The following is a 14,191-nucleotide window of genomic DNA, read 5'->3' as shown; positions in this document are numbered from 1 at the left end:
TTTACCACTGAGCCACCAGGGAAGCCAAGCCTATGTTAATTAAAGTTGGTTTCTAGCGCTTATAATTGTTTAACCCCAGCTGATATCTTTGGCCATGACAACACAAATGGCTAGAGAAGAACAGGAGCTACGGAGAGTTAGGTTCTTTGTCTCAAAGTCCAAAACCTGAGTCATTGTAGGAAGAAGTGACAATTCTAACTCCCTGAATGAACCATTTAGCCCTTTGTTACATTAACAAGCTTGATATCAGGAGAACTGTTATACAATAAAGATTATTCCCTTCTCTCACTCATCTTCTTCCTTGTCATTTAAAGGTTGCTTCCTAAGGAGTGGCACTGGGGCTCTTAGGGCTGTGAAGCACTGTCATCCTTTTCTTCATTTTGATCTGTTAAAGTACCACTCACCGGCCCTCTGCTGAGTGCCGTTGACCTTGTTGGCTGATTGCTTTTAGTGATTCCCTTCAGTGATTGATGAGATGACTGGACAGTAATGAAAACAGAGCTGATTCACTTTATCTTAGCAGGATTAAAGCCTGGAAACAAATCTAATTTTCTTTTATGGAGAGGGGAAGTAGGAACAAAGATTTTGATCAGTGTCTTAAAGTAACATGAAAGGAAGACTGGTGGACTTCCCATGGTAAAAGGAAACTTTGTAGAGGAAAGGAAACATAACTGTTAGATTCCTAATGGAAGGAGTTGGTGGTGTTCTAATTTGCTTTTCAACAGTAAATGCCATTCACATGCTAGGCATGGTTATATACTAGCTCACAAACACTCCAGATAAATTTGCGATCTAAACTGGGAGAAAAAAGACATGCGGGAGACATAAAACAAGGGTAGAAAAATCGAAGAGATGAGAATGAAGCTTTTGTCAGCATAATTTGATCTTTCCCTCTCCATGATCTCTGTAAAACTGGGAAAATTAGATTGTAGGAAATTTAGACATGTAGAAAGTTCTCAAGTTCTCTGAGTCTTTTTTTTCCCCAGTGGTGATGGATATGAAGGATTAAGTATTAAAACCTATATCGTAGCACAGAATGTTAGATATATGTACATATTTATAAAATCGAATCCTTTAATACTTGTAGGCAAGTTACAGGTGCCCATGACTGTGTTAGGCCTTGTCGTAGAAAGATGGACCATTACAAGAAAACTCCTCATTTCAAATTTTCCTTGCAGCAGTAAATAGGTAGTTCAATCTATAGATAGAGAAAAAGGCAGCAGAATAGCCCAGTGCAATATCATTGCATTATTGTAATCACAGTTTACACATCAATGACTTAGTCTCTAGGCCTCTTTTATAACTGAAATAAGTTTGGATGTATCAGTCAGGTGCAAGGCCACTGCCTGTCTACAATGCCTCAATGGAAATTGGAAAATACTACCCTTTCCTCCAGTAGAATGCAGCCCCTTGGCAAGTGGAACACAGGCTGGATTTCAGCTCTCCTGGTTTCTTTCTCTGGGTTCTTTTATACACAGTTACAGCCTGTATAGCTATATATAACAGCCCTGATTTGAATTCTTGGTTGTATGCAACAGAGATTAACCCTAAATATCTTAAGCCAAAGGGGAATTTACTGGGCAGGATACCAGGGGCAGCAGGAATCTGAGAAAGTGACAAGAGTTAGGGCTTCTCTGGCATCAGGAGTTAACCAGGGCTTCAACTCAGTAGCTTCCTGGTCCTTGGGTCCCAAGTGCTGCAATGAATTTGACCTTGGCCTGTGCGCTTTTCTTTTGTATCACTCACTCGGGATTTACAACCCCAGGAGTGGTGTGTGATTGCCTGGACCCTGGGTATACCAGGGAGCTGGTGGAGGAAGGAGCAAGCTCCCCACTTCTGAAGTGGGAATTGGCAATGAGAGGTGGCACTTAGTGACCCCCCACTGAGACGAATATCATTCACACTATCCCCAAGGGGAGGCCTGAAGGCTGTTAGGAAGGTGTGTTATATATGAAGAGAGCTGGGTGCAGGATAACTACAAAATAATAAATATCTGGTGTAGGGCTTAGGTAATAATATCTGCTTTTTTTGTTACCTAATAAAGTGTTATCTAGACCAAGCAGTTACAAAACCTTTAGAAGGACAGCAACATAAAAAGTGTGATAACTGAAGGCACATAGGTAACTAGTTTTCCTGACCCAGTGTTGTAGTGCGTGTCCTTTTCTCTATGTGTAGAAGTGATGGCAGAAATGGATGACCCAGAAAAGATGAATCTTAGGTGAAAATGTGTAGTGAAATACTCAAAAAGTAATCTTGTGAATTCATGATTCCTCTTAGGTCTTTGTTGTCTGCCTCAGAGGCCAGAAGACAATTTTCTTTAAGAAAGAAAGATCCTGAATTTCTATTATCTCCTCTCTCATAGAAATGCTTTTTTTTTTTTCTACCTTTCTTTCTGTTTTCCTTCCTTTCTCCATCCCTTCCTCCCTCCCTTCTTACTTTCTCCTTTTCTTCATGTTCTTTCTTTTTCTTCCCCTTTTACCTTGTCTTTCCTCTTTCTGCCATACCCATGAATAGCAAAGAAGTGCCTGTTATAATCAACAAAGTGATCTGCTGGGAGTGGGGTGAGATGCTGTGTCCCTAGGCATCTGTAATCTATGTGACCCTTCTCTGCTCCTTCCTGCTGTAAAGGATGGCTGCTGCTTTTAGATGAGGTTACCAGAATGAGAGAGAGACCGACAGCGATTCTGTTTTTCAGTGGTTACCTGTGACTGTAACAGTATATGCTGATTTTTCTCTTAAACTGTGAATTTTTCATGCCCTTGAGTTTCTTCTGTGTACAAAACCTTTTTGTAGTCAAGTCTCTGTACAAATTCCTGACCTGGCACGTAATCCAGTGGTTTTGTCTTTCTTCCAATAATACCGTTGTCCATATTATGAAACAACAAAATTCCTGCTACTTTGTATATACTTCTTTTGATGAGTTGATGTTCATTTCTTTAAAAAGAATAAAACACTGTCCTAAGACCTAGTGATGTTCTAAGCCCTAGTTTACTTTTCTGTTTTATTGGAAAGTAAAACTTATATGTTCTTATATACTCCTTGCATACCTTACAGTCTAGTGGTGGAGACCAGGAAAAAACAAGTAGACAGCAATGTAAATATGTAATTACAAATTATGAGGGAAATAATTTTAAAGAAAAACAGGGCTCGATAATAAAAATAGTAACAGTTTTTGTTGTCAAAAACTAAGTCATGTCAAACTCTTTTTAACACCACGGACTGCAGCCCACCAGGCTCCTCTGTTCTCCACTATCTCCTGGAATTTGCTCAAATTCATATCCATTGAGTAAGTGATGCTGGGACCTGCTTAAGAAACGATGAGTTTGAGGGAACTAAATCATGATCTGAAAATTGACAAGGAACCTTTATACAGGTGGATGGGGAGGTGGGAGTCAAGGGTAGGGGAAATAAGGTCGGTGTAGGAGTGGGATGTAAGTGGTATATATTATTCAAGACGGGCCAGGCTTAAGCTGTAGTGACAAGTAGCCCCCAAATCATCATAGCTGAACACTTAAGAGTTTATCTCTCGCTTACATAAAGTACGTTGTGTGAGACAGCTGTATTCTTGGTGAGTCAGGTCCATCACATGGAATCCCATCTCCACACACAGCTGCCACATTCTCCACTTAAAGGGAGAAAGTTATATGGTACTTTTCTCCACTGTTAACCGACCATTGACCGGGTCTGAGTTCACAGCCCTACCTAAGCACAAACAGCTGGAATGCTCAGGAGGGAGTAGAGAGCTGTGTATTGTTGAGCATGAGTCACTTCTGTCTCAGAGTCTGTGGGAATAAGACAGGAACTAGAACATTCCAGGCAGAGAGGGCAGCCTGGAGGAAAGTTTTGAGGTAAGATTTTGGTCAGTATCCTGCAGGAGTGTTGGGTTGTAAGAGATCATGCCACTTCCTGTAGTTATGTAGAAGATGCACAGTTGAGGTGTGACACCATCTACTGTTTCAGGTACCGAAGTTAATGCAAAAGCATGTCTTTCATATAAAAATATGGCTTCAAAATCTTAAGAGTCCTAGATGGGAAAGAGATAACTACTAATAATCACTAATATTATACTGTTTGTGATAACTATGTGCTCAGTTGTGTCCAACTCTTTGCAACTCCATGGGCTGCAACCTTACAGGCTCCTCTGTCCATGGGGTTCTCCAAGCAAGAATACTGGATTGGGTTGCCATATCCTCCTTCAGGGGATCTTTCCAACCCAGAGATTGAACGTGGGTCTCCTGCATTTCCTGTGTCTCCTGCATTGGCAGATGGATTCCGTCCCACTGAGCCACCTCATCTATAAAATGGGAATAATAGTACTCAGAATAAACTGAGAACATGATATGCTATATTTATAAATATATAAACATATACATTTTCTGCATCGTATTCTCCACCAAGCTGTCAGAATGAACCTAATAAAACATAGGTCAAATTAAAAAAAAAAAATATATATATATATATATTACAGCATCATCTTTTAGAATTTGAAATAGCTCAACTGGAATTCCATCACCTCCACTAGCTTTGTTCATAGTGATGCTTCCTGAGGCCCACTTGACTTCACATTCCAGGATGTCTGGCTTTGGGTGAGTGATCACACCATCGTGGTTATCTGGGTCATGAAGATCTTTTTTGTATAGTTTTTCTGTGTATTCTTGCCACGTCTTCTTAATATTTTCTGCTTCTGTTAGGTCCAGACCATTTCTGTCCTTTATTGGGCCCATCTTTGCATGAAGTATTCCCTTGGCATTTCTAATTTTCTTGAAGAGATCTCTAGTCTTTCCCATTCTGTTGTTTTCCTCTGTTTTTTTGCATTGATTGCTGAGGAAGGCTTTCTTATCTCTCCTTGCTATTCTTTGGAACTCGGCATTCCAATGGGTATATTTTTCCTTTTCTCCTTTCCCTTTCACTTCTCCTTTTCTCAGCTATTTTTAAGGCCTCAGACAACCATTTTGCCTTTTTGCACTTCTTTTTCTTGGGGATGGTCTTGATCACTGCCTCCTGTACATTGTCATGAACCTCTGTCCATAGTTCTTCAGGCACTCTGTCTATCAGATCTAATCCCTTGAATCAATTTGTCACTTCCATACTAGACAGCATATTAAAAAGCAGAGACATTAGTTTGCTGACAAAGGTCCGTCTAGTCAAGGCTATGGTTTTTTCCAGTAGTCATGTATGGATGTGAGAGTTGGACTATAAAGAAAGCTGAGCACCAAAGAATTGATGCTTTTGAACTGTGGTGCTGGAGAAGACTCTTGAGAGTCCCTTGGACTGAAAGGAGATCCAACCAGTCCATCCTAAAGGAAATCAGTCCTGAATATTCATTGGAAGGACTGATGCTGAAGCTGAAACTCCAATACTTTGGCCACCTGATGTGATGAACTGACTCATTGGAAAAAGACCGTGGTGCTGGGAAAGATTGCAGGCAGGAGGAGAAGGGGACGAAAGAGGGTAAGATGATTGGATGGCATCATTGACTCTATGGACATGAGTTTGAGTAAGACCTGGGAGTTGGTGATGGACAGGGAAGCCTGGCATGCTGCAGTCCATGGGGTTGCAAAGAGTTGGACATGACTGAGTGAATTGAACTGAATATATAGTACATGCATGTTCTCAGTTTATTTTAAGTACTATTATTCCCATTTTACAGATGAAACAGATACAAAAAGGCCAAGAGATTTACTTAAGGTCACACAGCTGTTAAGTGATAGAGCTGGTATTCAAACCCAGGCAGTCTGGCTCAGGGCTCATTTTACCACTAACTCTAATGCAGACTGAAAGTGTTTTCTTGGTCTTGGCCAGAAAGGGCCTTGGAGACCAGGTGTCTGACCCTGTAGAAGATAAAGTGTTATTGCATCTAGCAGGCACAAGATGGAGGACAGGAGAAAGGAATGAGTGTAAGGTGCTAATGGAGTTGTATGACCTTTTGGGGTTAGCATTTATCTTGAGAATTCAGTTTTGGATAGTGAGAAGTCATTACTTTGTTAGTTTAACTAGATATTGTCCTGCTGTTCTTGTTGTTGGTCTTTCATATTGAGTATTTCTGGAAGCTTCATCCTACTGTAGTTGGAGAACAAAAGGTACCCTGTACTGCTCTAGTGCCCAAGTCATAGAGGCACCATCCACAGGATGGTGGTACCCATCATTAAAGCACAGAAACCAGAGGGACAAAAACTCAATGGGGATGAAGCTGGAGGTTCTTGAACAACTGCCTTTCCCCACCTACTGTGTTTCCCCTCAATACTAAAACCTAGGTGGGTCTGAGTTTCTCCCCTCCAAACTTTTGAGTAGTTGTCTGCCAAATTCAATAACTTGACACCCAGTCGTGACCTTGGGGCAGAGAGGGTATCATTCTTGGTTTTCTGCACACCTTTTTTTTTCATATAGTAAGTGACTGTGGGATAGAAGTTCAAAGTAACTACCTAGAAGCCCTGGGAAGAAATGCTGGGAGTGCAGGATATTCAGTAAATAACTTTCAGGGAATTATACTTGAGAGACTGTTAAGTTTCTATTTGTCTTACCTGGAGTCAAAGCAAGTTTCACTCAATGAGGGCACTGACCTGAGAACCGGCATGAGTTATATAACCAACCAGGAGACGGGGAGTATTTTGGTTTTCTAAAAATAAATCCATTTTTATAGAAGATAGCTCTAGGACCAAATTCTCCCTCCTAATCTGGGCATCATATAATAGCAGTAGGTTTCTCAGCTTCGGTGTACACTGTGAATTTAAAGTTTTTTAACAGTATTCTCCAGATAGTTAATTTTTTCCATTTAGCCCTAGTCATGGATTATAGTTTTCAGATAAGTTCTGCTCTCTATCCCCAGAGCATGTTTTCCCAGCATATTCTATGATATTTCCTGCCTCCTGGTTTTGCTCGTGCAGTTTCCCAAGCTGGGATGCCCTTTCCTCATTTCTTCAATTGGCGAAATCGTCATTACTCTTTAGAATTCATTTTAGGGTGCTATCCCCTACTGCTACTGCTAAGTCGCTTGAGTCGTGTCCGACTCTGTGCGACCCCATAGACGGCAGCCCAACAGGCTCCTTCGTCTCTGGGATTCTCCAGGCAAGAATATTGGAGTGGGTTGCCATTTCCTTCTCCAGGGGATCTTCTCCCCTACTAGAAGCCTTCTTAGAAGCCTTCTTTTTGGACTCCTAAGTTGGGCTTCGTGCTTCCTGCTGCACTCAGTACCTTTATCTTATTTTTTAGCTTTATTTAATTGAAATTATCTGCTTTGAGGGGTTTCCCTCCCTTCATTAAATTCTTAAGTCCTCATGGGTGGGATCTGTCTTTGTTCAGCCTTTTCACCCCTAGATCTAGTAAAGTCCTTAATGATGTCCTTAATTCTCCAGGCCAGAATACTGGAGTGGGTAGCTGTTCCCTTCTCCAGGGGATCTTCCCAACCCAGGGATCGAACCCAGGTTTCCCGTGTTGCAGGCCAATTCTTTACCCACTGAACCACCAGGGAAGTCCTTAATGATGTCAATTGAGCCTAATTAAATGGGTAAAAGCTGGTGATAAGATGTAGGGAGAGTTCCATAATTCTTTTCAAGCTTTGGAAGTGAGAAATGATTCTATACAGCCATCATTGAAACAATGGAATCAAAATTAAGCTCCACAATCCAGTCATTCCAGAGAAGGTAAATAGAAAATACTGAAGCTCGATTTCAGATGTATTGCTGACTTCTAACTTTTTTTGAAGCAAGATGTTTATTCCACATGTCTTAATTTGCATAGCTGCAAAATGACTGTGTTGCATTGATTGAAATTTGTGGGGCCTGGTATTCTTATTGAACCATTGGATATCAACCATTATGAATGCAACTCATTATGCCAGAAACAGCACTGCTGCTTAATTGATGCAGAAGTGAAGACCGAGAGTCCTGGAGCAGTATGTACTGATTTGACGTTTTCCTGGAATCGACAGCAGATATATTTCCATGTGGCAAGCTACCGAATCCCCCTACCCCAACCTCCCTGCTTTTCAAGTTATAAACACTTTCCTCATTGACATTTATTAGAAAGTAACACAAAGCAGATTGTGGGGTTTGTATTCTGAGGATGTTTCACATTGGGCATATTGTAAGCTCTCTGTTTGCCAGGCGTGATGGCATTCTTGGAGGTTAAGCTTTTAAATCCTGTTCTTTCATTTTAATAATTTCATTGACTTAACCTTTATGTAGATGAAATGTATAATTTCCTCAAAGAATACTTTGGTGCTCCATGCTTGCCGAAAGAATGCTTCAGGTTAGAAATTCAGTCTGTGATCTGTCAGGTGATGATACAAAAGGTTTAACTTAAACACAAACACTAGGTCACAGAAGGACAGGATCCAGATGGTTTTGTATTTGGTTACACCATCCTGCATCTCCCTGTCATCTCTACCCTTTCTTCTTTTTTCTGCCATCTGTCAATATACTTGAATGAGGAACTTAATCACATGTGCTATCAACAGGTTGTTTTTTTTTTTTCCACACCTTCTCTTTCATAAGGTAGTAATAAAAGAGTATATCATATGGGAGGAGTGTTTGGGGGAGAATGGATACATGTATATGTATGGCTGAGTTCCTTTGTTGTCCACCTGAAGCTATTAATATCACAACCTTGTTAACTGGCTGTGCTATGCTCAATGGCTCAGTCAGGTCCGACTCTGCAACCCCATGGACTGTAGCCCACCAGGTTCCTCTCTCCATGGGGATTCTCCAGGCAAAAATACTAGAGTGGGTGGCCATGCCTTCCTCCAGGGGATCTTCCCAAACTAGGGATCATACCCAGGTGTCCCGCATTGCCGGTGGATTCTTTACCATCTGAACCATAAAAAGCTTTTTTTGAAAGGGAGTATATCATAAGACCGGAGAAGGCAATGGCACCCCACTCCAGTCCTCTTGCCTGGAAAATCCCATGGATGGAGGAGCCTGGTAGGCTACAGTCCATGGGGTCGCTAAGAGTCGGACACGACTGAGCGACTTCACTTTCACTTTTCCCTTTCATGCACTGGAGAAGGAAATGGCAACCCACTCCAGTGTTCTTGCCTGGAGAATCCCAGGGACGGCGGAGCCTGGTGGGCTGCCATCTATGGGGTCGCACAGAGTCGGACACGACTGAAGCAACTTAGCAGCAGCAGCAGCAGCATATCATAAGACAGTATCTAGTTTTACACTGTACTCAATCTTTACTCCAGAGCTAAATAGTTTAAGACTAAGACTGAGCCATTAGTAATTCCAGTATTTGAGGCAAAGGGATTAAATGTTATATTTGATCTAACTTAAGGAGTGAAGTATAATTTTCTTCCATTATTTTGATCTTCTTTCTATCCTATCCATTCATTCCATGCTATACTGAATTGTATATTTGATTATCAAAGTTTTTTATTCATTATTAAAAAAGTGTAGGTTTTGTTATTAATTTAATAATACCTTATAATTTATTATGGGCTTCCCTGGTGGCTCAGAGGGTAAAGCATCTGCCTGCAATGTGGGAGACCGTGTTCAATTCCTGGGTTGGGAAGATCCCCTGGAGAAGGAAATGGCAACCCACTCCAGTACCCTTGCCTGGAAAATCCCATGGACAGAGAAGCCTGGTAGGCTACAGTCCATGGGGTCGCAAAGAGTCGGACACAACTGAGCGACTTCACTATCTTTCACTTTATAATTTATTATAGTAAATTACCACATTTTTTTGGAAGTTGAACATTTGAAATTAACCAATATGAGAAATTAACAACATCATATAAAATGGCCTATGAACCTTGCAGTCAGAATCACCTGATTTATTCTGTTCTCAGTTAAGTACTAGCTGTGAGGCCTTAGGCACATTGCTTAATCTTTCTAAACCTCATCTGAAAGGGGATGTAGGACTATGTAAATTGAGGAGTTATTGTAGGGTTAATGAGATAAGTGTATACAGCATTTAGCAGAGAACTTGACACTCTGTAAGTACTCAATAAGTGATAATAGTTCATTTTTAATGTTTATTCTGTTAAACTAATTTTGACCACTGAAAAGATGAAGTAATGAAATGGAGTTTTTTAAAAAACCTACCACACTATTTTTAAATGTGATTCTCTGGTGGGTTTTTAAAAACTATGTTTATTATATGTAGAGAGATATAGCTCCATGAATACAGTTATCATCTGCAGAAAGTCATGCACTGCTTGGCTTACATGTCTTGGGTAAAAGGCTGCATATTGCTTTTATATCGTCCTTTCTACCAAGTTCATTGTACTAATATCAGCAGCTTGGAACAGGACTCAGCAAACTGCAGCCTGCAGACCAAGTCCAGCCCACTGTCTGTTTTTATGTGATCTGAGAGCTAAGAATGGTTTGTATATTTTTAAATGGAAGGGAAATTTTTTAAAAGAATAATATTTTGTGACATAGGAAAATTATATGAAATTCAAATTTCAGTGACCATAAATAAAATTTTATTGGAACACAGCCACTCACATTTATTTACATATTGTCTGCGACAGCTTTTGATCATCAGAGTTGAGTGCTTGTGATAGAGACTGCATGATCCGCAAGGTCTAAAATATTTATTATCTGGCCCTTCACAGAAAGGCCCTTTACTTCTGACTTTGAATAATAAAAATATATTTATGGATAAGGCTTTCAGAAGTGAATCTTAATTTAAAGACTGTATTTTTGTTTGCTAAGGCTGCCATGACAAAGTATCACAAATGTGATACTTTGGGTGGCTCAAACAACTCAAATGTATTGTCTCACAGTTCTAGAGACGAGAAGTGTCAAATCAAGGTGTGAGCAGGCCATGCTGTCTCTGAAACTTGTAGAGGAATCTTTCCTTGCCTCTTTTTAGCTTCTAATGGTTTGCTTACAGTCGTGTGTCCCTTGGCTTACAACTGCATAAATTAGTCTGCCTTGGTTGTTGCGTGGCGTTCTCCCTGTGTGTCTGGCTTCAATGACTGTGTTCTTATAAGGACATACCCTACTCCGTTATGACCTCATCTTAACATTTGCAAGGACCTTATTTCCAAGTAAGTTCACATTCTGAGGTACTGTGGGTTAGGATTTCAACATGTTTTTTTTTTAATTATTTTTTAATTTTTTAATTGGGGGATAATTTCTTTACAATGTTGTGTTGGTTTCTGCTGTACAACATATCTTTTTATTTTGCAGGGTAGGTTGGTTGGGGAGATACAATTCAACCCATAACTACCAGGAAACTAGATTCCAAAAATATGAAGGGATTCACTCAAAGTCACAAGGAGAGTTAGTAGCAGAACCAAGACAAAACTTTGAAGTCATAAGACTTGAACTAGAACCTGGAAATCTCAAATTTTAATTAATGAATAAACTTTCCACTACACTATATGGGTTCAATGTGAATTAATCTCCCACATCTAATGTATATGTAATATAGAAAATTTTTAATTCCTTTTAGTCTCTCTCTCTATATATATACAAATATATATAAACATTATTAATGAAACATACTATTTAAAGTTCTGGACTCTTATTTATTTACACCTAAGAGAGTATGAGTGTGATGAATGTTTTCTATATCATTTGTCAGCTAACCATTCCAGAAAACAGAATAAAGTATTTATAATCTATATTATGTAATGACACTTTAATATTCTGCTAACCTATCAAAGTTTACTTTCTTATTCAGTAGTGACATGCATACAAAACAGTATTAAAGAGGAAAAATCAGTAATATAAATAATAATTTGTTTAAAGTTCTTTTAAAAATAACATATCTGCTAACTATTTTTTTCTTTTCCAATGGCTATCACTTTTATCAACCATAAAAACTCAAGCCTAAAATTATTCCTCTCTCAAAACACTCTAAAAGTACTATTTGTAGGTAGATTCTCACCTCCAGAGGTTTGTTAATGGTTGTATGCAAGGAGCTAATAGAATTTCTCAGTGTTAAAATATCATTAACATATGGTGTATGGGGGAAAAAAAAGAACTAAAAAATAATAGAAACATGGAAAATAAATATAGTGGTGTTACACGAGGGCAGGAAATAGAGTTGGGAACATTTTCACTAGACCTTGTTTACCTGTGAATACAAACTCTTCTTCAGAATATTTTTCATGTAGTATCAGATGCTTATGTTATGGAGAAGCCAGGGCAGTTGAGATTAAAGAAGTCGACCTGTGTGATTTAGCATTGCTATTCCCTTGAGCTGAATTCAGGCTTTTGGTTTACTGCTTTGGAAGATACTTCTGCCTCCGTCAGCCAGCACTAAGACAATTGGGTACATGGCTCAGCAATCCTAGATATGAATACCCCAAATGAACTTTCAGGTGTAACATTTGGACACTTAAAACCTATAGTATCTTATGATTAAATTACTGAACATTGAAGGAAAAAGCTGACAATAGCTTTGTTGCTGCACAGAAGGTTCCAGATTTAGTGGGCCATGGAATAATTAATTGCTACAATGTGTGCCTTTGAAGTAGTTGGAGGAAAGGAAAAATTACCCCATTTAACTGATAGAAAAACTGAGACGAGGGCAGCTAACTAGCTTGTGGTTACCCAGGGAATAGTTGGCTGAGACTCCAGGATTCCTGACTCCAAATTCATCGCTGTAACCACCAGACTAAAACCAGCCGCCAAAGGCTGTAATTTGGTCTTGAAGCCGTGGCCATAGTTTAGAACCACAATAGTGAGGGAAACGCACTTAAAGGAGGACCTTGAAAATCTTTCAAGGGAATTATGCCTCTTTATCTATGTTGATTATGCAATGATTGGAATAAATGTGGGTTTTGGCCCCACCACATTTGTGGTATGGGTTAGGCTAGGGTCCCTTTTAGGAAACTGGGAAGTTTGCCTCACTCTTGGACCAAAGTTTTTAAACCAGTTGTGTTGAGTTCATGATGCACAAATCAATGTGTTAACATTATGCTTTTTATTTGGCAGAAGTCATAACATAGGTTGCCATGGATATAACAAGATGGGCCAGAGAGGAGAGGCTCGGAGACTTGGAAACTGAGAGAGCACACTTCTTGGGGCCACACGGTGATCTGGAATGGTCCTGAGGTGGGTGATCTGCAGGGAACTGAATGGGCATAGACTTTGCACTGAGAAAGCCTTCGGTGTCTCCAGAAGCAGTAACAGAAGTGGGCTCTGACCGTGGGTACCAGGCTGAAGCTCTGGAAGGCATCCCTCAGACATCATGGAGATTGGGATTTTCATCTTTGGGGTTGAGGCTCAAAGAATGGGTTTCAATGTCAACATTCAAGTTATTTTTGTAAGAGTAAAGAAACACACTTACTCCATTGGAATGGTGTACCAGGTAATAATAACCATTACATTAACATCAGTTATAACTATATAATATCCACTCTTTATTGAACTTCTATGGGATGGATGTTATGCTAGCTTTTTACATTTGTTTTACATAGCTTGTTCATTCTTAACTGTAGCCCTGCAGTATAGGTTTAATTTTTACTATTCTGTAAATGTGTTATTGAGACTCAGAGGGATTAACTGACTTGCCTAAAGTCACAGGGATATAGTAAGAGAGAGAAGGGACTTGAACTTAAGACTCCAATACCACTGCTGCTGCTGCTGCTGCTGCTAAGTCACTTCAGTCCTGTCCGACTCTGTGCGACCCCATAGACGGTAGCCCCCCAGGCTCCCCCGTCCCCGGGATTCTCCAGGCAAGAACACTGGAGTGGGTTGCCATTTCCTTCTCCAAAGCATGAAAGTGAAAAGTGAGAGTGAAGTTGCTCAGTCGTGTCCGACTCTTCGCGACCCCATGGACTGTAGCCTACCAGGCTCCTCCGTCCATGGGAGTTTCCCGGCAAGAGTACTGGAGTGGGTTGCCATTTCCTTGTCCGGGGCACATTCTAGATCACTTAAATTAAAATCTCTAGGTATGGGATCTGGACATCGATACTTTTTTTTTCAAAACTCCCTATGTGATTACATTGTAGGCCAAGGTTGAGCACCAACATGTAAATGCTGAATAATACTTTTCTCTCATTTAGGTGAAAGGTAGTTTTCTTCCTTAGTCTAGCAAAGAATTGGAGAAATTCCTGAGTGCAAATTATGGCTAAGTTAAATATTAAAATAAAAAATGTTTTCCTATTTATAAATACAGAACTAGCTTTTCATATTTACTCTCTCGGGAGTTCAAAGTTACTGTTGCCTTTATTTTATTAGGTCTCCAATTTTCTCTATTAATTTGAACAATGAACCATAATGGGAAACCAAGG

At 39.9% G+C, this 14,191-nt stretch overlaps 1 protein-coding gene across 4 annotated transcripts in view; it reads left to right on the top strand.

Annotated features, from left to right (window-relative positions):
• SEM1 (SEM1 26S proteasome subunit) overlaps positions 1-14,191 on the top strand; it is a 353,898-nt gene that overhangs the window by 35,388 nt on the left and 304,319 nt on the right. For all 4 annotated transcript variants that reach the window (XR_014066093.1, XM_081531548.1, XM_081531547.1 and 1 more), the window contains one exon: positions 12,891-13,010. Coding sequence is in view for 3 of the 4 variants with exons in the window: in XM_081531548.1 (XP_081387674.1) it covers positions 12,891-12,963 (73 nt within the window). In the remaining variant the exon portion in view is untranslated. The remainder of the gene's footprint in view (positions 1-12,890; positions 13,011-14,191) is intronic.

The sequence above is a fragment of the Giraffa tippelskirchi genome, chromosome 10 (genome assembly GCF_054371585.1).
Source record: "Giraffa tippelskirchi isolate mGirTip1 chromosome 10, T2T-mGirTip1v1.2.pri, whole genome shotgun sequence".
Classification (NCBI taxonomy): Eukaryota; Metazoa; Chordata; class Mammalia; order Artiodactyla; family Giraffidae; genus Giraffa; species Giraffa tippelskirchi.
Note: the sequence above shows the minus strand (reverse complement) of the source record. Positions and strands in the feature narration are given on the sequence as shown.